This window comes from Euprymna scolopes, chromosome 2 (assembly GCF_053919585.1).
Source record: "Euprymna scolopes isolate OS-2025 chromosome 2, ASM5391958v1, whole genome shotgun sequence".
Classification (NCBI taxonomy): domain Eukaryota; kingdom Metazoa; phylum Mollusca; class Cephalopoda; order Sepiida; family Sepiolidae; genus Euprymna; species Euprymna scolopes.
The window spans coordinates 19,906,878-19,933,322 of NC_136483.1; the positions used below are offsets into that span (position 1 = coordinate 19,906,878).

Here is a 26,445-nt window from a genome sequence, read left to right on the forward strand (position 1 = left end):
TCTAATGTAATCCATTATGTTTCCATTAGCGACCATGTTTTTCCCAACTGAACAAGTATTAATGCGCATACATGTTACAACCCCCCCCCCATGTTAAGAATGATGACCGCCACTGATATTCATATATTGGAAAAAAAAAATGTCTTTAATATCCAGAAAACTACTTGTCTGACCCAAATTTAAATGTGATATTCATTCTCAGCAGACTCCAAAACCTTTAAAAATCATCATTTTAAATTTTGAATGTTGAGTTGCTGTTAAAGTAAAAATTTACAAAAAACAAAAAAAACAAAAAAAAACAGGAACATCTTTATTATGTATGTAATCACCAGGAAACAAGATGTCATATTCCCCAAATCACATAAATTGATCAAGTACAGGGTGGAACGATAAAATTGTCTTCCTAGAAAAGACGACATGATTCCATTTCTGTTTGATGAAAACCGGTTTTCTTTTTGTGTTGCAGACCATCTACTAGTTAGCCAGTTGTTTACAATACCCAAGAGCGATAGGAGTCTTCTATCATATCTGAAAGTGACACAATGTTCAATGAGCGAGATAAGAGATGTGCCACTGTACAACTCATGCTCTCTACCGATCCAAGTTATGACAAAAGGACCATTGTCATCACCCTCAAAATGCAAATCCGGGCATTTCAACGTTTGAGGGCACAGCTCAATGACGTTTCCAGCCACGGTTATGGTCTTTGGTATTGTTTCAAGTGAAGCCCACATCATGCCACCACACATCTTTGAAGTCAGCTTGAAAGTCAACACCAAAGTGTACCTGGATGTGCTGAAGAGTGTGGTGATCCCCTAGTGTAATCAGATGGCCACTGGTAGACCCTTGGTGTGGCAGCAGGATGCGGCGCCAGCCCACAAGTTCAAAGAGACCCAGGCTTGGCTTCAGAAGGAGTGCTACGACTTTGTACCCTTCTGTCACTGGCCCTCCTCTCTTCCCCTGACCTGAACCTGCTGGACTACTTTGTTTGGTCATACATCAAGAACATCACCAACATGACCTCCCACAACACCAAAGTCAGCCTGATCACTGCTATCTGCTGAGCATTTGCCGATCTCCTGCAGGTGCTTGTGGAAAAGGCATGCTCCAAGTTCTGACGGTGATTGAGGTTAAAGGGAGCTACATTGAATAGATGTCAGCTCTACTACATAATCAAGTTACCTGAATTGATTTTTTCAATAAAAGTTTTAAAATAAAGTTTTAAGTGTTGTTTTCTTTAAAGCAACAACTTTCATTGTTCCACTCTGTATTTTTAGTATTTTTTTAAAATCATACCTGACTTTAAAAAAAGGCATTTTTTTTTTTTTTACTTTAACGGCAACTCAACTTTCACCGTTCAATTGACGCATTTTAACAGTTTTCGGATATGCTGGAAACGAAAATCACATTTAAATTTGGGGCAGACAAGATGATTTTTGGATATTAAGAATTTTAGTATCCAATATAATTTATTATGGCAGTCATGTTTTTCCCAACTGAACAAATATTAATGCGCATGGGTGTTACAAAACATCTCCTCCTCACCATGTTAAGAATGGCAACTGCCATTTGCATTCATTGAGTAATTAATTTGAAAAAAATGTCTTAATATCCAGAAAAGTATTTACCTGCCCCAAATTTAAATTTGATATTCGTCAAAAAAGCCTACAAAAGTCATAATTTTAAAGGTGAATGTTGAGTTGCCGTTAAAGTAAAAATTTACCAAAATCAAACAAACAAAAAAAAAAAAAAAAAAAAAAACAGAAAAATCTTTATAATCTTTATTCAATTTTATTTTATATTTTTATTTCACCACGGAAAGATGTCATATTCTCAAAATCACATAAATTGATCATTTAGTTGCTTTTTAACTAAGAAAACCAAATTTTATGACTAAGTGAAATGTAGTGTTTTGATGAGCCATGATTTATAAATAAGAGGGAGACAACTCGATTCGAACTGTAGAGATCAAAATTAGCCTTGTAATGGATACACTTTAGTATTAAAATTACTAAAAATAGTAAATTTTAATTTTCTTAGTTAAAAAAAGATACTTGATCAATTTATGTGATTTTTGGAATATGACATCTTTATTCCATAACGAGTACATACATCATAAAGACTTTGTGTATTTTTTTTTTTAATTATTGCAATTATGAATAGGAATCTTATTTTAATATTTTATTTGAGTGTGAAAACCCACCCCTATGACCATCAAAAGTCGACTAACAACAGGTAAGTTAAAATAGAGAAATATAGTAAATGGATCGACTATAATCAAGAGTGACCTAAGGGCTCTGTTTTCATTGGCTACTATATCGAGATGTAAGGGAGGACGACACTCCTTTCTCTGAATTGCTCCACTTATCATTAATTCTAACTTTATAATGCTGTGTGTTTAGCAAGGGGTATCAAGTACTATTTTTTTAATATTTGGTATGACTCGATTGAGGTTTGAACCCTAATCTCTTACTATTAGAACAAAATATATAGAAAGAACACCACACAAATGGAAAGAAATTGAAACTGGCAGAAATGTCATAAGGTGACCTCTCCCCTCGTCATACACACATGGTCACCCCAACCTCCACAAAAAAAACCCCAAAAAAAACAGGGTACTTGTGCAGTTTATGGACTGTGCTGAAATAATAACGTTATTATTTAGAAAGCCATTTTTAACATAGGGAAAGTTAAAAAAAAACTATTCTGTACTTTCATCTAATAGTTTAATAAGCAAAATATATCGAAAAAATTGAATTTAACTTGAAAATCATATCTAAAAAGTAACACGGCCTGTAAACTACACAAGGGCCAAAAATAGTCATGAAGGGTCAAGGAGGATAGAAAAACCGATGAAGGAGAGCACCAAACAGATCTCCACTGAAAGGGTCTGGAGAGTACTCCAAACTGGAGTAGGTCTACTAAATTACAAAGAAAGTGATTGATCATTATTAATAAGAAATGGATGGTAAACGGCTGCTGTGAGAGTACAAATGCTATGTAAAAGGGACTAAAACAAGTAGAGCACTGGGAATTTGAGATGGCTTGCTGTCAATCAAATTTCAGATATACCATTTTTTTTTTTTTTTGGTAAATATCCAGATATGCTACAACAAAACACCGACCACTCTAATTTGTATTTTTTTTAGGTAATTGAGGTCGCTGACAACGAATCTGATAGTCAAACTTGGGGCAAATTTACTGTTTGCATGGTATTAACCCCTGAACCCATGAACTACTTTCCACCATTTTGCAGCATATGCGCGCTGTAGCATTGCACGAACCTTTTTTAGCCTCACACAAAAACACGCGTTCACATTTCAAGCCACTTTTCTTGTCATACACATACATGCACACAAACATACGCGCGCACGTACACACACGTACATATATTCACGTTCGCGTACATGCACTCAGATTCACGTGCATACACACACACACACTAACGTACACACATGTACGCACACATACGCGCACACATACGCGCACACATACGCACACATGGGCAACGTCACTTCCCCTTTAAAGGAAATCCACACATGCGCAAAAGACCACCGGAAACAACTATAAAAGCAAGAGCAATAAGCTGCTTTTTTCTTTTCGAGTCGCCTTCCGACCTAAGCGGTCGACAGACCAGCCACCTCCCTTTCGGGACCCCCGCGCACGTTACGTCCCCTGCTACTGTATGTGGGGCAAGAGCTAACAGACAGTATGTACACTTTATACGCTTTCTCCCTCCATGAACTGGATTGACTTTCTCACTCTTTTTTTCCATCAACCAGACAAGTTCGCGTCCACAGCTAGTGGCCTGAAGACATTTCCATGTGGACAAGTACTAACATGTGCGCGCAGCTTTACTGATGTCAACCCTCTATCTTTTTCTTTGTTTATACGCTGGACTGCCATTTCTTGTTCCACTACATTACTCACTCCTCTTTCCATGCGCGGACATGAACACGAGTTACACCTAAAACATTCATTTTTCAACAGAAAATAAACGACACGTTTATTTTATCCAGCAATTGAGTTTTGTTTCTTTCTTTCCATTCGTTTCATTATTTTCTTTTGTGGCGAGTTAGGATATTTATATCCTGGCCCGCAACAGCATAAACGACGGCTTCAACAAGCAAACTGCCTTCTCACATGACGTACAAATCTTCCGCGGAAAATTTGAAATTAGATGAAAAAGAAATAAAGCAAGAAAAGAAAAGCACACCAAGTTGGGGGGGGGGTAATTTAATTTAAAAAAATTTTTTTCCAGAACATAGAATTTCCTAATTTTCAAAGGTAAATATCCAGAGTACTTTTTGGGTGGAAAATTTAAAATTAGCTGAAAAACAAATAAAACAAAAAAATGGAAAGCACTCCAAGTTGGGGAGAGTTGTAAACTACGTGAGACAAAAAAAAAAAAAAAAAAAGAAAAAAAGGTTGCTCAATTTGTTGTACTTTTCTTTAATTGTAAGTCATTAAAAAAATGTCAGTCCGTAATTTTTTGATTGATACGCCATGTGAGAAGGCAGTTTGCTTGTTGAAGCCACCGTTTACGTTGCAGCACGTGCATAGCGTAAACGGAAGCTGCAATATGGGGGAAAGTAGTTTGTGGGTTCAGGGGGTTAATACCACGCAAACGGTAAATTTGCCCCAAGTTTGACTATCAGATTCGTTGTCAGTGACCTCAATTACCTAATAAAAAAACAAATTAGAGTGGTTGGTGTTCTGTTGTAGCGTATCTGGATATTTACCTTTTTTTTGCCAATTAACAATGACTGGTTAATGACCTGTATAAGATGTGTGGTTAGTAATGAATAAATTGGGTATGTTTTACTATACCGAAAAAAACGAAAAAGTTATAAAAAAACAAATGTATAACAAATAAATGTTACCAAAGGCAAGATGTTACTCTTCTACCTACCTACATAAGTTTTAGGTGTTTTAGTTTATTTTAAAGTGTTTATTAAATTTGAAAAATGCTTAGCGCTTCCGCTTCTTAAGTTAAAACGAAAACAAAGATAGTTACACGACACGAGACTCTCAGATTTGGAGTCCAGAGAATCGTTCAAAACTCGAAAATGAATAAAAAATACTGGTAGTAATCAATCCACCAAATAAATGTCACGTCGATATTCATTTGGCGGATTTACTACGAGTATTTAAAAAAAATTATTTTGGCGCTTTAAACGATTCTCGATACTCATGTCGATATCTTTGTTTTCGTTTTAACTTAAGCGCTCACCGCTTTTCAAATTTAATAAACCCTTTAAAATAAGTTAGATCACACACACACGCGCGCGTGCACACACACACACACACACACACACACACACACACACACACACACACACACAATGTCCAGATTTGGTAACATTTATTGGTTATATATTTTCTCTTTCGTTCTGTTGTCTCTAATTTATAATAATAAAAAGAAAATTGCAATTACGTTTTCTGAAGGGGTTGATACTAAATGTAGTATACAACTGTTGGTTTCGTTTCTCTTTTAAGATCGTTTCCACCAGAATTTTTTGCTGGTCCACTTGGTTTAAAGGTTCTTTTTTGGACATGATTGCCAGAGTGGGCCCAGATTTGTTTAGTTAGGTTGCTTAGCAACACAATGGCTAAATGTTAAAAAAAAACAAAAACAAAATATAGAAAACCCCCCAGAAAATCTTGCCTTATTTAAAAAAATATCATTATTATTATCATTATTAATATTAATTATTCAAATGATCTTTAAAATTAATTTCCAAAATACATGCATATATTAAAAAAAAAAACAATTAAAAAATGATTTCGATAATTTAAGAAAAACAACAATCACTCAAATTAGAATTTCCGGAAAAAAGACGTTATTTTATGGAAGCCGATAAGCAACAAATTTAATTTAATGTTTGCATGTTCTTAGATAGAACCAAATCGACAACTATTAGAATTAAGAACTAAATAAAAATTACTTATAACAGAAACCGAAATGACTGATAATTATTAAGATTATTAAGTAAAAATTGCATAATATTCATAAATTTTAAATGCGGTATTCAATCATTTTAACCATCCATACTTACAGCCACCGATCGTAAGGCTTTGAGTACACTCGTAAAGCAAAACAAATTGTATCCATGAATTTAATTAAGAGAATTGTTGAATTATTTTTATTACTGAATCATTTAAATTAAGTTTAAAATGTATAATTAAGTTTTAAAACGGACGTTCTTCTAAAAAAATTTTTTTTTAGAAACAACATTTGATTTTGCCCGCTGCTTTCCCGTCATGCTGTTCGCTAAGCGCAGCCATATTGTTATTTTATAATGGCATTTTTGTTTGTTTTACTCGGAAAGGTTTAATTTATTTTTGTCACGATTGTCGGCTGATATACCGACACTGTACTCTTAAGTGGTACCTTTTTTTGGTAAGTAATCAAATAATATAAGGTCCTAACACTGTTATGGATTCATTAAAGAGTTGTGTTTTGCAAATCAAAAAAACGGACAAATATATGCACACAATTAAATAAAACGAAGGCGTCTGCCGAATATTATTTTTGTACAGCTGATTTTTTGTTCCCAAACAGTTTTAAAATTATATTTCTTTCTTTAAATATTGGATATATTTATTAATTAAAGCCTACACGATTTCTATCTATCTCTTGTAAGTTTACTATAGCCATTTAACAATTTTAATACCGTGGCGTTCGTCTTGTTTATTTTGGACATAAATAAAACCAATATGTTTACCTTAGAACATATTTAACAATCCCATTCGACAATTATAAATATTTCCCCTTCCTTTTATTTATTTGTTTATGTTTGATAAATCGGAATCAACGTTTATTTAGCTGTCTATATTAAAATAATAATAATAATAATAAAATAATGTGCGTCTAATATTTGATCTTTGTTTTGTATGGTGGCCCATATGGGATACAATTTTTAAATTGATTTTATAATCCGCAAGAAAATTACAGTTTATTGCTATTAATAGATTATTAATCTATTTAATGTATTAAAACTGTGATGCTTTAAGTAACTAGTTTGCTTGTCACCATGCACATTTGAGTAATACATAAATATTTTACACGGTGGGAAGAAGGGCGGTACTTGTGCAATTTACGAACCCTGCCATATTTTTAAATGGGATTTTAAAGTTAAATTCAATTTTTTCGGTATGTTTTGTTTATAAAATTGTTAGATATAAGAGCAGAATATTCAAAAAGCCCCCTCCCCCCTCCGTTAAGAATGGCTTAATAATAACGTTAGTTCAGCACGGTTCGTAAACTGAACAAGTACCCTAGTGTGTTCCACGGAAACACTTTCATCAAACCCACACTTGACCTTATATGTCTAATCTCCTGGTAAATAAAGTAACAGAACCTAGAACCTAGTCTATCCCCCCCCCTCGTTTAATTATTTACATAATTCTATCCGTCTCATAGTTCGCCCTTCCGGTACTTATGCTGAAATAATAACGTTATTTAGAAATCCGTTCTTAACATGGGGAGGAAAGTGTGTTTTACAACTATTCTGTACTTTCACCTACCAATTTAAGGTGCTAATGAATGCACTTACTGATCCGCGCTATTTCAAATCGTATTTTCAAGTTTAATTAAAATTTTATGATATGTTTTTTTTTTTTTATTCAGTTCCCCTCCCCATGTTAAGAATGGCTTTTTAAATAGTAACGTTATTATTTCAGCACGGATCAATAAGTGCATGAGTACCCAATTTAATAAACAAAAGATACCATTGTTAATGTGCTCTGGTTGTCCAACCTCCAAAGGGTGTTTATTCCAAAAACCGTTCTTAACATGGGGAGTTTGGATGGGGGTGTTTATTCCGAAAGCCGTTCTTAACATAGGAAGGTTGGAGGGGGTGTTTATTCCGAAAGCCGTTCTTAACATAGGGAAGTTGGGGGTGTTTATTCCGGAAGGCATTTTCTTATTTTCAACCACCCCATATTCAACTTAAAGGCAAGTCTTAGTCCTCCTCCAGTGCATTTTCCGATATGGTAAAACTTGATTTTAACTTGGGGGGGGGGCGGGGGCTAAAAAATACTGTACCTTCTCTGCAATAATGCCAAAATATTTCCCAAGTTAATCGTACTATCTAAAATATGAACAAATATAAACAGTGACTATGTAACTAAACATTCGATTTCATTAGTCCATTTCTACTTTCAGTTTTCAATAAACACAAAAACTGAATGAATTGATTCTTTTTTATAATAGAGACGCGGCCGAGAAATACGAATGAACCTTATTTTGCTTATTTAATTATTTGTAGACTGTTATCCCCATCTTCATAGTTGTTACTTCACACAACAATTATAAAGATAAGGATAACAGTCTGCAAATAAATAAATACACAAGTTACTCATCTCAAAAGATTCCAATAAAAAAAATTAATATATAACTTATTTTATTTATTGATTATATAAATCTTAATTCAAGTCAGAAATTACTTTCCAAAAACTTTAAAAATCACTTTTATCTAAGGCCAAGACGTAAATATTGTATCAGACAATTTGTGATCAATTTCTAGTTCAGTCACCAACATTGAATAAGCACAACTCCCCATTTAGGATGCTCCTATAACTCTAGCCCCAAATTCCCAGTGGCATCTTACATTTCAGTAGCAGTGTGCCTTGTTTGGGATGAATAGAATTAAAAAAAAAAGAGTTATGTCTAAATAAAAGCTATGCCAAAAAATATAGTCGCCATCTTTATAAACAGAGAAAGACTCTAGCTAACGAAGGACGATTACTTGTTCAGAATACTCTATTTAAAAGAAAAGGGTTATATTGAACTAGGTAAGCTGAGATTGAAACCCGTCCGTTTTGTTGACAATTGGTGGTTTTATCCGCTAAATCATCATCACAAGCCACAAAAAAAGGAAAGCTTGATGTTTAACATTATGTAATTAATGCTAACATATCACTAAATAAGTCCTGGGCCTGGCATATAGATGGTATCGCTAATAATAAGAGTCCATGTGATTTTTATAAATACTAACCTTCAAATTGCATCTGTCAAAATTGAGTGAAGTTACTATTGTAAATTTCCAAAACAATGTAAATAATCTGCATTTTATTTGTTGACAAAGCATTGATTTCTGATGGGAAAAATACTATTCAGCAATGATATAATTATTATTTAAACTTTGCTGTCTTTAATGACGATTATACAGGCACAAATGATGTTAAATGTTTGGATCGTCCAAATTTGGCAGGTGTCTCAGAAAATATAAAAAATGTCCTCAAACTCGTTTTTGTAAATTGAAATTGTGTGAAATAGTAGATAAGTTGAAGATCTCAGAAAGCAGTGTATTTACCATTTTGCATGGACATTTCTTAATGAGAAAGCTGTGTTCAAAGTGGGTGCTGCATTTACTCACAGTAAAAAAAAATAACATTCAAAGCATTGTTTGCAACTGTTTTCATACAGTAAAAAGGATTTTTTTCATCAATGTGATAATGGATGTATCGTGGATCATTTTTCTTTAGAATCAAACTGGAAGTCATCTGAGTGGACAGCAGCTGTTGAAAGGCGCCCATAGTAACTAAAGACGCAAAATCAGGAGGCAAGGTTTTGACCTCTGTATTTTGGAAGCTGCAAGGTATTTTGTTGGTTTTGCTTTTCTAGCGAAAAGAAGAATCATTAATAGCATATTGCTGCATTTTAAAGAAGAAATCATCAAAAAATTATCACAAATGAAGAAAAGTGCTCAGTGCTTATTTAGAATTACACTTGATTAAAAAAAAAAAATACAGAAAAATCTTTATCATGTACGAAGATGTCATATTCTTATAATTATTTTGAATACAAACAAATCTCTGCAGTTAAATTGAATTATTGGCCTTGAACTTTGGCAGAATTTGAAACAATATAGCTGCTGCGTGTCTCCTCCTAGTTTCTTCATAAAAATTGATTTTCTTTATTAAAAATAACTACTTGATCAATTTACGTGATTTTTGGAGTATGACATCTTTGCTCCATGATGAATATGTACATAATAAAGATTTTTCTATTTTTTTTTTTTTTTTCAAACCACTGGAGACATCATTGAAGGAGGACAGATGGCAGAGGTCGTATATATAGTCTTTGGCGAAGAAACCGGTACACAATCTCCATAGCAACAATGCAGAATGTTGCAAAGACAGTTGTTGTCAAATTTTCAATTTACACATATCCCCTGCTCTCATAGGCTATGTCTTGCAGCTATAGAGAAGGTTGTGTCCCTTTGTGTCCAAGCGTATTTCCCATTGGGACCACAGAGACCGGAAGAAGGCAGACCATACTGTTTCTATTTGCTGTCCGATGTCAGTTGCTATTTGCCCAGTCGGTGTCATAGTAGAGCCAAGATATAGAGGGTTGGAACTCTTTGTAAAAATTCAAACACCTGAGTTTTGTGAAATTTAAACAATAACTATCAAATATCATTTAATATTTCAGTTTCAGTTCTTTGGAATATTTTTAAAGGCAGATTATATAAGCACAACCTCCGATTTGAAAATTCAAATATTTCATATTTGCATTGAATTTTATCCATAATTATTAGACACCAATTCAGAAAAATTCTCTGAATTTCAGTTTCTTCTTAAGATAACTTAATCTTAAGCCTAAACTTTTAGACATTTTCTACAATCAAAATCATGTAATAAGGATTCTAGACAGATTTAGTAGCATCATATCTTGATTTTGATCTCTGTAAGGTGACATAAAGTAGTGTGATACTGTTTTGTTTAGCAAATCAATTTTACCTGAATTGGGACAGGTATTCTAATATATATATATATATATATATATATATATAGGCAACAAGTTATTATTTAAGCGGATTTGGTTGGTTGAATATCAGTTTTCTCATTTTTTAATTTTCTTAGTAATGTTCTTGACAGGGTAGACAACCTTTCTGATTTCAGGTGGTAGTTGGTATAATATGGCTCCCAGTGTTATTTCAGTTATTGCTCTAGCACTTTCAATCTTCGTGATTGTCATCAGGATTAGTTTCTCAAAACATTGAGCCAAACTAATGTAACATAAATTCACATGCCTATTTGATGAAGGTTTTATAACTAAACTGAGAAAAAATATATAATAGTACCTTATAAATGGTCACAACAGTTCCTTCCAAATGTCTTACATATTATCTGACACTAGTGCCATTCAACGCAATAAAACACTGCAGTCAGCAAAAATATGAAAAATACTAACAATTATTACTAAAATTATTTATAAAAAATAATTGCACATATCAACTAAAAATACTAGAAATACTTATAAAAAATATTTAAGACTCGTACTAATATAGTAAACATATTCCACAATTAGAAACTAAATAAATATACAAACATAAATAAAAATAAGTAAATAAATAACTAATCAAAATGAATCTATATAAATAAAACAAATGTATGCATGTGTGTGTCTGTGCAAAAATATTTAACTGATAAACTCTTATACTACTGGTCACATAACACTGAAATTAACAGGAAATAGTAATCATACACCAAAGATGGTTTATAACAAGTAAAATCTTTGTTTGGATGAATGAATAATGCATATAAATCTGTCATCAAGTTGAAACGCAAAATGTTCACTTCAACTTGCTGACATATTTTTATTACTTTTACGCATGCACAAATTCATTCATAGCTTGAAGTGGTTTAATTTTAAAGCCATTTTTATTTGTCGATGCCTCAAATAGTCAGTAATATAGCTTGAGCGCTAAATGTTTTGGTTTTGATTCTAGCTGATGGCACCCAAGTCATTTTTTTTTTTTTAAACTTTTGAAACCAGTAATATATATTGGGTACAATATAATATTCAATAGAAAATTGGTTCTGTAATAATAAATACCAAATCCGCATCAATTAGAATATATTTAAGCATATTTTACGACTGTGGAAGGCCCTTCCCCCCTTCCCGCTTGTAAATAGATAAATAAAAAAATAAACAATAGACTCAAACACACCCCTTTCCTTTCCCTCTTTCTTTGTCAAAACATTGGACAAAATAAAGAAAGCGAAGGTTAAGAGGCTGCCGAAATTAAAGCAAAATTCCACTTTCTATACTCTTAAACTATTATAATCTTTGTTCTTTTATTCACAATGTTTTGGCCAATGTAACTCTTTCCAGCGGATCATTTTCAAATTCTTATGGTTGAACTTAAAAATCTTTATGTTCAGGTTGCAAAGTTTAAAGGATAGACCTAAAGATCAGAGGTTAGATTGTGTGGAATGTTGTGGGTATAACAACAAAAGTTAATTAAAAAATTTCAAATAATATAAATTCTTATGTTTTGTATTTATTATTTTTTTCTTTTAATCTCTATGGATAACATTTTAATATAGAAAACCTAGAAAATAAATATATCCAATCGATTTAAGAAAATATATAATGATTCCTAATAAAACTGTTTTTTTTTTGTTTTTTTTTCTACATAATCATCACCACTTATTAAGGCCAAGAGGCCACTCGAGGTTTTAAGCATCGGAAATTGTGTTGTCATTCTTTGATTATGTACAAAATGACGGTGAGTCGCAGAAAATACCTCCTTACCTTTATTGAAACAACTTCATGGAATAAAATGATTCAATTTTATTTCGATAGCAATTTTATCAATTAGTTTGAAACATAACGAATATAATTAGTCTGGATTATTTGGACTACTGTTCTCATCTTAAGTGCTATTTTCACAATGTTTCAGCCAATGTAACCTCCAACTTTCTTCAGGTATATATTGTCGAACTTGTGAATCTTTCTATCAAATTTGGTAATTTTGAACGGAACATTTCTATCCATGAGGATAGCATGCTCTCATATAACCGGGTAATTTTAAGCAATTTGTAATTGTATTCTTAGTATTGACTGCATTGAGGATTGAACCTTCAACCTTGAGAAGAGTGTCACTTAGAATTAAATTTTATTTAGTACTTTATCTGTTACACCCCGAGTTTGACAGAAAGATTCCAAAGTTCAACAAGATACACCTAAATGTTGTTATAGAAAAGTTATTTGAATAATCCAAATTATTGATACTCATCTAAAAAATTCAGAAACGAAATATCACTAGTTGAAATGTGTTACTATCGTCAGTTAATTAGGTCAGTTTAATGTAAAAATGCATATTGAAAGCAGAATTTCAAAGCTGTAGAGTGAGTTGACACTTTAAAGGTCATAACATGTCAATCATATCTAGTGACTTATTAAACCATGTTGACACTTCATTAGCAAAGCATTTTACCTTTTACCTCAAGTCATATGTGACAATAGGTATGCACGTTTTGTTTATAAGAGAACTATCATTTGATATGAAGTAATCAACAAATAATCATTTCATTTATGGCTTGTTGCTTTATTGGATGAGCAATACATGGATAGACTTTAGAAAGTATTGAATAAAAGTAGAATATTTATGTTTCATATCTATGGAGATTTGCTGTCTGAAGCCGAAACTATACTATTGCTTCTATCATCTTTAGTTAATTATTATATGTAATTATATTTATGCAGATGTTGTACATGATTTATACTTGCATAATATTTGCGTAAAAACGTTATAGTAAACAAAAACCTCTTTCTTTTAATGCTCAGTTCATCATTGTCATCATTCAATATTCTGTTTAATGCCTATTTTACATACCGGCATGTGTTGGACAGCTTTAAGAAATTGACTTCCAAACTAACCTATCTCTGCCCAGGTCTTTATTTATTCCTCTTTCCCTCTTGTCTATTTTTATCACTTCCTCATGTTTTTCTTGGCTTTCCCCTGTGAACTGAACCTGCTACCTCACTATTTTTGGCATTAAATGACCCACAGTGGTTGATATGCCGTGAAACCCCAATAAACCTCAATATTCTACATAAACTCTCATCTATTCTCTCATGGCTATACCAACAAAGTCTCCAGTTTTGCACATGTATCCCGATATTTTTCAGATTTAATTTTCCAAGCCTGTCTCTAAGACTTAAACCCGACGTTGATTGTACATTCTGATATCATTTCTCTCCATTCAACACATGTCCTCAACCCTCACTGGCCACATTACATTGCTATATATCATACTGCGTACACATACCTGATAAACTCTTGGTTTATTATACTACTAGCAGGCCGCATGGCATAGCTCGGTCGTAAAATATGCTTAAATATGATATTTTGGTTCATGCAGCTTTCGTATTATATTCGATCTAATATATAGTAATGATTTAAAGTTTTAAAAAATGACTTGAGCACCACCACCAAGAATCGAAACCAAAACATTTAGCTTACAATTTACTTTGACATTAATGTCTGAGCTATGAAGACGTTTGCTGCAAGGCTAGAAATTAAAACATGATCCAATAGCTATTACATTACGCATGCATATTCGTAATGCCGTCAATCGACCACATCAAAGGCTGTAAATGATGATGTTCTCTCTGATTCACTCTCCTCTGATCTTGAGTGCGTGGTACAGTGGGGAAAGAGGTGGCTGGTTACCTTTAATGCATCTAAGACCAAGCTCCTATCTCTACATCATAAACGCTCTGATCCCCATCTGGCATCAATTGAAATGGATGGCTCTCGTCTAAGGGAGGCCTCAGTCTTTGATAAGTTCCTGGGTTTGACTTTTACACCTGATCTTAAATGGGACACATCAAGTCTGTGGCCAAGGTTGCTGGAAAAATGGTGGGATCCTTCTACCGCTCCAGAAGATATCTCACTAATGATGCAATTCTCTATCTATATAAGAGCCAAGTACGTCCAAAGATGGAGTACTGCTGCCACATCTGGGCGGGGGCTGCTAAAAACAGCCTATCTTGCCTTGACAGAGTACAAAATAGACTCTGTGGCTTGGTGGGGGATGCCCTTTTCTCTACCCTGCAACCTCTTTCCCACAGAAGAGACGTAGCGAGCCTATCTTTGTTTTATTGTTATTTCCATGGCAGGTGCTCGTTTGAGCTCCATTCTCTGGCCCCCCCCTCGCCAATCTTTTTCAAAAAACACCCGACTAGCTGAAACCACCGTCAATAATTTTCCCCACTCCCTATCTGTGCCTAAATCAAAACGTAGATTCCATGAACAAAGCTTCTTTCTTAGAGCTGCACGCTTGTGGAACTCTGTTCCGCTTGCCTGTTTCCCTCCCGACTTCAACCTGGATGTCTTCACGTCCAACACAAACAAATTCCTGATGAACCGCCCCCCCCCAAGTAATGACACCTCACAATTTCTCCAATACTATTGCTACACTATCCCTTTGATAACTGTACATACAATAACCCTTATCCCTGAGTGGCCATTGGGCCTTGATAAGTGGTGAACTCCATGTAACCCCCCCCCCCCCCTCCGCCAAAAAAAAAACACCACCTGGCAAATTCCATTTCTTTGATTTTCACACTTTGTATTGATTTTGCCCCAGCTAAAACCCAAATATCAAGTTTCGTATGGGTTTGAATACCCTATATATTAAGTTTCATGTTTATAGACCAAAAACTGACAGGAGTTTGGTCTGCAAAATTTTTTAAACAAATAAATACGCATACATAAATATATATATAGAAAGAGGTTTTTGTTTACTATAACCTTTTTACGCAAATATTATGCAAGTATAAATCACGTAGAATATCTGCATGAATATAATTATACGTAATAGTTAACTAAAGATGATCGTCCCATAAGAAAAACGAAAACTAAAAGGGAATTAAAATGAATGTTTAGAAGAATATGCAAATTAGCTAGATTTTTTGCAAATGAATACAATTCTACGACCTATATATAACAAAGTTGTATTTTTTTAATAAGTAAATAGAAAAAAGGCTTTTTAATAAAAATATCGATACACCAAAAGAACCCCGAACTTATAGGAGTATAGATTTCAGATTGAAGTACCATTTTTCAATGTGCAATTCAAAGAGGTAGTGTAGTATCTGTTTATTGTCATGATATCATGCTCCCAACTATTACCAACTCATCTTGAGGGTGAATAATTTAGTATCTGTTCTATTGTCATAAGCTGATCCTCCCAGGCATTACCTCCTCTTTTATGAAAGGGTAGTGTAGGTTAACAAGAAATTGTCATAATTGACTGTTCATTATCAAACTCAACACTTGCATTATACAAAAACTAGCAAAAAATATGTGATGGGGGGGTACATACAGTTTCATATTCTCACTGATTATTTTATGTAGTTTGAGGTTTGGGAAGCCTAGAGATCACTTAAAAAAATTCTAGAAATGAAATTGCATTCTGATGAGCATAATTTTTATACAACTATGTTGAGCCATGTGTAAAATCGCCACCTGAATCATGGTGGCAGTTGAAGAAAACAGATTTAACCTGACACCATATCTTTCAAAATGGAAACAAGACACATAACACATTTTTTTTAATTGATTTTGTGTCAGAACCACATATTTTGTCCATTCAAAAATTCAAAGCAAAAATATGTCACAAATAGATAACCATCTGTTTCTTGTAGTATGATTTATCTTGTATACTATTTTGCCTATTTATATAAATTGGTTTTCAATTAACAATGGTCTTGATTCATTTTAGTGGATGAGACATCTTTTGGTGTATCGGGTTTAAATTCTGTTGTGACTATACTAATAATCTTGGCAAACTCAACTTTGCTGTGAACAGTTATAAAGAATAGCATAGGAAATTAGACAAATGAAGAAACCAGCATTGAAATTTGGCTTTTAATAATATCTGAATGAAAGCCATCATTGTATAAATAATTACAATATGTTACAATATATAAAGGCAGTGAATCGATTTGAAGAAAACCTGATTCTTGTTAGATTAACACATTTTGTTTGAGAGAAGCATTGTATTTGTCTTAAAACAAGCAACATAAATTTGATTTAATAAGGTTTATTTTGTTAAAATTAGATCATCACCCTTTTTTTATTCATAGTAAAAAAAAAAAAAAAGTATTTGTTTCCTATAAATTCTTTTTAAAAACACATGAATGTAAATTAAAGTTAAAATACTCAGAGCAACAAATACACTTAAATATGATATTTTAATTTATGCAGATTTCATATTATTATAGAGGCAATTGATTATTATATCATATCCAATATATAGTAGTGATTTCAAAATAGTGATAATGAAGTTAAAAAAAATGTCTTGGGTGCCATCAGATAAAATCAAAACTAAAACATTTAGCGCTCTAGCGTTATTCGTTATCATCTGAGCTAATGACAGATGGATATCAAAATTTTAAAAATTTAACGTATAAATGTATATTTGTGCATGCGTAGAGGAGTACTTGATTTACGCCAATTCCAACTTTTCAATTTTGACTCCTTACCAGCTATTTTTACTAGCTAAAAAAATCAAATCAAATTTGTTTCATAGGTTCAAATCTCCCTATTTGCTACTTGAAAAAAATTGACAGAGTAGTTTGCTAGAAACTGTTTCACACACACACACACACACACACACACACACACACACACGGATATAATAAATTAAAATTGTATGCTTGTTGTGTATTCTGTTAAAAATAAACTAATTTAATTTTATTTAATATGAATTGTAAATAAACATTTCTCAATGGCTTTGCAATTAATTACAAGAATTTAAAATGTTTTGATTAAATCAAATTGCTTATGAAAGTCAATTTCTTTTTTACCCTTTTCTTGCTTTATTATGACAATGTGGGGAAGCAAATATTTTAAATAATGAAATGAACCAATTTACTTGATTTCTGCTTTTAAACTTGAAGCCAGAAATCAATCTCTATTCAAATTTACTTTAAAATTTGAAGGACCTTAAACACAAACTGGACATTTTTATTACTTTTGATTGATAAAAATTAACTAATTGAAAATATCGCAGCCATTTTCAATTTGATAGTAATTTCAAAGCTTTTAAACTACTGAATAGAAAATTATTTTTGGCTGGCATTAAAAAATTTAAAGTCAAATGAAATTGTTGCATGAAAAACAAATTTTATTAAAACTAATCAGAGCAGATGAGAAGATACAGGTTTTAATTTATTTGCGGACAATCCTCATCTTCTAGTTTTCACAGATAAGAACGAAAAAAACTTTATAAGTTATAAGACCAAAAAATCTAACCTTGATCACCCTTTGGGCCCATGGCGCAGTGGATAGAGACGTTGAATCTCTACGGTTCCAAATGAGCATTGTCTGGAAATAGTGGTTTTGATCCTACCTAAAGACGACCAGAGGCTTAATTGGCCAAAATGTGGTGGGACGACAACTATGGAAGGCAGTAATTGCTGAGAATCCAGTTAAGGGATTCAGCATTCCTATCTCGTCACGGTTTACCATCTGATGAAGGCTTGGAATAGTTGGCCAAAACATTGTGAAACAACAACTAGAAGATGAGTATAATAGTCCACAAAGAACTCATCTCAAAAGGATTCCAATAAAAAAATAATATACAAGTTTTAAGTTCATCATTTTAATTATTATCGTTTTATTATTTCAAGTCCTGTTCATCTTGTATGAAAAATTGAATGTTTATATTTTGTAGTATATAAAATGCTTTATTTTCTGCTTCCTATGCTAACTATAATACGTGTGTGTGTGTGTGTGTATGTATATATATATATATATATATATATATATATATATATATATATATATATATATATATATTCAACCTGGCTTTAAGAGTCTATACCAGATTCTACATTTTACTCTATCTATAGATAGATAAATGGAGTAAACTGTAGAATCTGGTATAGACTCTTAAAGTCAGGTTGAATTTTAATCTAAATTGACATGCAGATGAGTTGAATCAAGTCAACGTAGGTAAATCTGAAAATCATGAAAAGTCAAAGAACTCATTTTACATGAAAATGGTAATCTCCAATCAGAAATTTGGATTAAAAAAATGTAATCATAAAAATGAGGTGCTGGATAGAATTAATCTTGGTTTTAATATAAGGAGATATTTGTTGTGCAAGACCCTATAACTGAAAGACATACATGCACGTAATAGAAGTAAAATATCTGTCCCTGGGTTATTTAGCAGAGAAACCAACAAACAACTATATGAAAAACAAAAAAAATATACAAGAAATAAATGTTACCATAGCCAATAAAAGTTAATTTTATGCCTACCTGACTCATTAGTTTTGGTTTTCAAGTAGTTTTTATTGCTCTTTATTTAATCTAAAAAATTCAGTTTTTCCGAGCGGATTTGAAGAAAAAAAAATGGCGGCATCTTCTTCTTTGGAAGAAACAAGCCTTGTTTTTACTTGAAGGTCTACAGGTGCTTTGGATTTTTTTGGTATTTTTTTACAAGAGTATCCTGTGTAGTATAAACACTCAAACCTCCCATATTAAGAATGGCTTTAGGAATAAACACATTCCAACCTTGAAAGCCGTTCTTAATATGGGGAGGTTAGGAGTGTTTATTTCTATAGCCGTTCCCAACATGGGGAGGTTGGGGTGCTTATACTATGCTGGGTACTCCTCCAGCTGCAGTGCGCTTGTTGTACCATTCCAACAATTTCTGGAGATCCCATGGAAGTCCTCCTCAAGTGTCTCATAACAACAGCCTCTAAGGTTTTCCTTGAGCTTAGGAAATAACCAAAAGTCACAGGGGGAAAGGTCTGAAGTATAGGAAAGGTGAGGAACGGTCTTGATGCCCATCTTTGTCAAATAGTCTGTGACAAGGATGGAGTTGTGGATTGGTGCATTCGTGCAAATCTTCGACACCTTCAGTTTCTTGCGAATAATTGTATGTACAGTTCTCACACTGACATCAAACTGAGCAATTATTGTCTCTATAGACACACAACGGTCCTTATCTACAAAATTCTTTATTTGGCAAATTAACTTTGGTGTTCTGACTTCCTTACTCCTTCCACACCTCTCATCATCCCTCACAGACTCCATGCCTTCCTTGAATCTCTTATACCACTCAAAAACTAATGCTCAATTCATGCAAGATTGTCCAAAAGCAGTTTGAAGCATTCCATATGTTTCTGTAGCATTTTTTTTCCAAGTTTAAACCAGAATTTATTGCATGTCGTTCTTAAATGTTTTGACGTCCAGAATGCATTTTTGAAATTCATCATCTGTGACAATCAGGATTTAGTAAAGTGTCTTCCAATTCCTGGTGTAGCTGTCCATTAGAACCGGAAATCATAAGGATTGGTCAGTCATCTTATAAGATGTATAGCAATAACATACTGAATTTTCAATAGTCTATGACAATTTTAAATGCATGTACAAAAAAAGTCTGGAAACTTATTGAAGGCACCTTGTATAAGTAATTTTAAACCAGTTTTAGAAACAAGTCTTTCCATTCTTTGTTTTACACCAGAACGCTTTAGAGTTTGAAAAGTCTATATATTTACGTTTCCCTCATGTAAAAACTAAATCTATAGTATTTATTTGTGTGTGATATTTTTATATATAAAATATTGAGTCGTGTTGTGATTGTTTATCCTGTTTATGAGAATATATACAATCTATTTTTTCTTTTATTGGATATGAATTATTTACTATTTAAATATAGATTTATATTTCTACTAGCATTTCAGCCCGGCGTTGCCCAGGTGTTTGGATGTGTATGTTGAGCCCCCCCCAAAAAAAATGGTAGTAGGAAGGCAGGCTTGAACCCGTACCGCGAAGGAGGAAAAGAACGGAAAAAAAAACCTGATGTCTTTGCGGTTACGACCACCGCCAAACTTGAAGTGACTTATGTTTAAATTAAAGCTAGACAATCGAAAGGAGAGGATCACTTTAAAAAATATCGGCGAATAAAGCTACCCCCCCCCCTGTAGAAAAGTGCATAGTTGAAGGTGAAGATATTAATGTTTTTAGTCAATTTTTCGATATTTGTCGTCTGAAAAGTCGAACTTTAAAACGATACTGATCTTGGTAAAATTCATCGTCTCTGTCAAAAGTTTTAGGCAGACATGCAAACATACATACATTTATATATTGGTAACTAAATATTTTCGACCCAAACCAATGAAAAAGCTTGCCCTATCTCTGAATAACCTTTATGTAAAATTTCAAATGTGTAGACCAGAAAGTGTCTGAGTAATTAGGTAGAGACTACAGAGGTTAAATTTTTTTAAACTTTGACCCCTATTATGCCCCCATAAAATTTGTTTTGGGCTCAAATCAAGTTATTTAGATCCATGTTCAAGGAACCTATATCTAAAATTTCAAGTGTTTAGATCCAAAATTGTCGGAGGAGTTTGGTAGAGTTCTCAAAAGTCAAATCGTTGAACTTTGACCCCTTAACAGCCAAATTTCTGGCTGAAAACGGATCACAAAGATTTTCCCAAATCTCTGTACCCTGTATATCAAATTTCGAGTCTGTAGACTTAAAATTGACAAAGTTATAGCAAAATGGGAAATGTACACAGACAGACACACACAGAGACACGTTCACTTTTATAGATATATAGATAGAATTTCCTTTTCTGATGGAAATTATTTGATTGATTTGTAGTTAATTTGTCATGTGTCAAATGTAGACTTATTGTTTATGCTTTTTTACAATGGATGCAATGAAATTATCTAATCATTTATTTAATTATATAGATCTTAAGTTTTTTTGTTTACTTGTATTCACCTCAAACACCCCATATTACCACGAACTATATGTGGCCATGCCTATAGGAGCACTACATAGGGAGTTGAGCAGCGAGATATCTGTTTGCATTACAATTTAGATTTCTGCACATTAGTACAGTCAAGGAAGCAGAAAAGCGAGAAGAAACTCTGAAGTCTAGCAGTTTGGGGAGAGAAACTATTTCTAATGTTTTCAATGTATTTATTCCAACTCGTGTTGGCTGTGAATATTAAGCTGAGATGTTTTACTGATAAACTCTCAGTATTATTAGTCATAGGAATCCGTCGAGAAGGTTTCTTGTAATTGTTAAAGGAAAAAAAGATTAGTCTTATTAACATTAAATGTTATTCATTTACATCCCCATTCTACTGCAGACTGAAAGTAATTCTCTAAGGTTTCTGCCATTGCCTTAGATGTGTGTACATTAGTTTTTCTGTCATTTGTTATAGAGCATGCCAAATATATCCATCTTGGACACAGTTTCATCAGGAAAGTCGTTTATAAACATTAGGAATAATAAAGATCCAATTATCACCCCCTGAGGTACATCTGCATTAATGTCATGTTTAGATATACTGCTATCGAGGACAACCTGGATTTTTCTCTTGTTTAAAAGGAATTGATTATTCACTAAGTAATCAATATGATTTAATTTTCATGAGAAAACCTTCATGTCAAACCTTGTCAAACGCTTTGGATATATCAATTGCTACCACATTAGCTTCTTCTGCCTTATCTAGTTTATGATAATATATGTGTCCAGAGATGACCGTTATTATATTCACAGTAGAATGGGATTGCCTAAATCCATAATGTTAGTCAGAAAGAAGTTTAACATTTAAAAGATGGTGAACCAGCGCTTGATTGATTAAAGCCTCAAAGATTTTAGCAAAGTGGAGGAGCCAACTAATGGGGTGATAATTGAATGGGTTAGTTCTTTCACCAGAATTCTTCAATACAGGTACTATGGATGCAATTTTTTGGCTATCAGGAAAGCAAGATTTGGCAAGGCATTTGTTGTAGAGTTTAGAGAGAATAGAGGTCACATCAACAAAGTATTTCTTTATTAGTATAAAAGGAATGAATTCAGTTTTTTTATGATGTCACTGACATGAGAAGAGGTGATTTTCAGATCGAGTGGGGCTTCTGTCTGCAAAGGGAAATTTGAGAAGGAGTGGTTTGTGTGTCTATAGAGTTGGAGGCCAACTGCTGAGCAAGCAATTCAGTCTTCTTCATTGCAATGCAGGCAACCTCATGATTGTTGGATAGTGGAAAAATTGTTGATTGTCCATTATTTACTACACTATCATAAATTTTCTAGAAATTATTGGTTCCTAATTTCTGCAGCTTGATGCATTTTCTGATGATTTTGGTAAGCCTTCTCTTGGCTGCAGCTATTTCACTCTTACAATGATTTCTAGCTTCTATAAATTTGTACCTATCTATTTGTACTTATGGCAGATAAATCGTCTGAATGTTTGTTGCTTTTGTGCAGTGGTAGCTGTATATGTTGAACCATTAGAGAGAGTGCGGCTTGCTATAGAATTTCTGTATGGAACATGTGCTTCAGTGGCTGCTTTGAGTGTTTGCACAGTGTTCAGCAGGAAGAGAAAAGATATTACTCTATGAGGTATCTCTGATGTGATTGCTCATGGCTTCTCAATCAGCCTTTTTGAAGTATCTTGTCATTTTGAGCAATGACTCATAAGCTTGGGACCAAGAGTTAAGGTTTATGTCCACCAATATCTGAAAGTCATCAGAGTTCCCGACTGGGATGTGAGTATTTGTCATACAATTCTTGAGTACTATAGTAAAGAATGGATCAAGAAGTGAGGAGTACTGGTCCTCATGATCTATGTTACAGTCTGTGTGATAGAATGATATATAGAGAAACTATACATGCTGCTACCATCTGCATGTGTATAGCGGAGGAAACCGAGCCAATTATTGTGATGGACATTAAAATCAAATACATGTATCGATAATCTGATTCAAGATGGTGCTCTCCAGCCAAGGGGAGAGTGTTACAAATATAAACTGCATGATCGAGGCCGTAGGGTAGAGTTGGAGATATGCAGCAATGCTAAAGTGACTAGCTTAATAGTCTAATATTTAATATTGGTCCCCTGACAAAAGGAGGGTGGATCTGTAAGTTCACCCTTGTCCGTTTGTCCATTCGTCTGCCTGCTCTTTTCTCAATAACTACGCCTTGGAATTTAAAAAAATTTTGCACAAACATTAAACATGATATGAGTAAAAAAGTAACAGAACGGATTTTCCGGGAAAACTCCGGTTGTCCCCCTAGAGGTGCCTCTCTGGTTAAAATGGCTAAAATTGACACTTTTGTGCTTATTAAAAAAAAAAAAATTGATGCCTTGGATTTTTATAAAACTTTCTGTAAAGTTGTAATTAAATTAACTGATTTCTATATAATTTTGTTTGTCTATACTCTGATAACTCTTGGGTGTGCCCCAGGGGCTCCATTTTTGGGAGTATTTTACCATATTTGTCCAAATTTTTCTTTGGGTGTCTATTTAGCAGTTTTGCATGGTGCTGAACTCAAATTGAAATATGTTAAGGCCTTGAGGACTTTTGGGGCTAAATGGGGAGGGGGTCGCTAATGATGGACTTAGTCATTTCTTTTTTTGCATGGTGCAGAACTCAAATTTACATATGTTAAGGCCTAAAACTGTACCATTTATTCATTTGCCAAAAACGTTAATTTTTTCACCCCGAAATCAACAATTTTCGACAGTGGGTGGGGGTGGGGAGGTCAACAAAAACGATCCTCTCGTCACGACGACCGGTTCTACGCATGCGTCAGATAACGTCATGACCTGATTTACTTTAAATAGTTGAAAAACTGACTAAATTTCATGTACGTCGCATTAGCTCAGTTGATTAGAGCGTTGGTTTGTTATCGAAACGTTTTGGTTTCGAATTGTGGTGTGAGATGTTTTTTTTGTTTTTTTTCGATTTTTTAAATTTAAATATTAAACCAGTGTTATTTAAGCCATTTTTCACGTAACGTTCGTTTTTCTGTTTTTTTTTTACTTTGCTTATCCACCCCCCGACTACACACCCAAAAACACCCGAGTACCCACCGATTTTTTAAATTTTAATATCGAAACAGGCTTATTTAAACCATTTTTCACGTGTTCGTTTTTCTGTTTTTTTTTTTTTTTTTCTAGATTTTTACATTTAACATCGTTCGTTTGCCTTACGTTAGTTTTTTTTGTGTTTTTTTTTTTCGATGTTTTGATTATCCACAACTTGAACGCTGACCGAAAGTCCACTACACAATCCAATACATATAAAAGGCAAAATGGGCGCGAGTGTTTGTGTATGTCCGCAAAAGGCTTTTTGCATTGGTGTTCTTGCGTCAGTTAGATTCCGTTTTTGCATACTTCCCAGATCGTAATATCTCAGATTCACAAATGGACACCATCTCTATCTTTTTTTGATCGAGTTAAACAAAATTCTCACTGTGGCGTCGTCTCGGGTGTTTGTTTGGCTTTTTTGTATGAAGTGAAACTGTTTGAAAAAAACAGCAACCTTGGCCTTTGGGCCGGGTCCTGATGCTGCATTTCACTTATGTTAATTGGTTCTCTATCCATGTAGGGGAAACCCTTCATACTGAGGCAATTACTATTTTTGCTTTTATACTGCCAGAGTTCCCCCTTTTTTCTGGGGGAACTGGTTTTCCCCCAGATTAAAAACGACCTTGTATCTAATTTGCTTTTGTGGAAAAGCAAACAAATACCACGTTCGATTGACTATGATTAAATTTGAAGCACGCAACTTCTGCTTGCGCAATGACGACATCGGCTTATGCATTACGTTTTTTTCACCTTCTTTCCTTCCTTCGCGTTCTGCCTGCCTACTATCACTTTCTTTTGTTAAACTTTACCTTTTCCTCCTTCGCGTTACGGGTTCCTAATACCACTTTTTTATTTAACATCTCTCTCCACCCTGTTGTCCCCCCCACCCCCACCGGGCTGCTTTTTATTCTCACCCTTCCTGCACCACCGCAACACACCTGGGCAACACCGGGTACCCTTACTAGTCTAATATATAAAGACAAAATATGTTTGTATGTTTGTATGTCTCGCAAAAACTTTTGACAAAAGCAACAGATCCTCACAAGATTGGTATTGTTTTAAAGCTCAACCCTTCGGATGATAAATATTGAAAAATTAGTCAAAAACATTAATTCCTTCACCTTAAACTGGACAGTTTTCTGGAAGGAGGGGTCTTTTTTCTTTTTTTTTTTTTTTGCATCGCCATTTTTTGCAAGTCATCGTATCAGTTGAATTGACTTCACTTAATTTCAAAGTTCTGAACTTCCGGTTAGACGATGGAGACATCTGCAAAGACGCCACGTTTTTTTTCCTCCTTCGCGTTACGGGTTCGAGCCTGCCTGCCTACTGCCACTTTTTTTTTCCTCTTTCAAACCAAACTGTATACTGTTGTTTTGCTCCTCACCCCCCTCACTACTATTAATTATTATTTTTTTAAACTCCCCCGCCTCATCTCCAAGGTTCCTTACTTGACCCAAGCAATGCCAGGGAACCCCACTACTATACAACTTTCTTTTAAACACCTCTTAATAAATTCCCCCCCTCCCCAAGGTTCCTTTCTACACCTCCACACACCTGGGAAACGCCGGGTACCCCCTGCTATTATATATAATATTCAGATGAAAATATGAATGGACATTTAAAATATTGTTAATCGAGTGGGATAGTTTTCGTCTTGTTAGGATAATGTTAGAGCTCATTGAAAAATGGAAACTTACGAGGTGACGTACATATTTCTAGACTTTTTTCATATGAGCTCTTTTATTGCTAGTAACCACATGAAACTCTAGTCCCTTTTGAAGTAATTTCC

General features: G+C 33.8%; 2 protein-coding genes across 2 annotated transcripts in view; one reads left to right on the plus strand and one right to left on the minus strand.

Moving 5' to 3' along the window:
- Positions 1–5,614, minus strand: part of LOC145289523 (cilia- and flagella-associated protein 144-like) — a 79,764-nt gene extending 74,150 nt beyond the window's left edge. Inside the window, exon 1 of the mRNA XM_080136418.1 lies at positions 5,438–5,614. Coding sequence (XP_079992544.1) covers positions 5,438–5,558 — 121 coding nt within the window. The 5' untranslated portion in view covers positions 5,559–5,614. The remainder of the gene's footprint in view (positions 1–5,437) is intronic.
- A 636-nt stretch (positions 5,615–6,250) lies between these two features.
- LOC145289539 (fizzy-related protein homolog) overlaps positions 6,251–26,445 on the plus strand; it is a 114,326-nt gene continuing 94,131 nt past the window's right edge. Inside the window, exon 1 of the mRNA XM_080136419.1 lies at positions 6,251–6,403. The gene's annotated coding sequence lies outside the window, so the exon portion shown is untranslated. The remainder of the gene's footprint in view (positions 6,404–26,445) is intronic.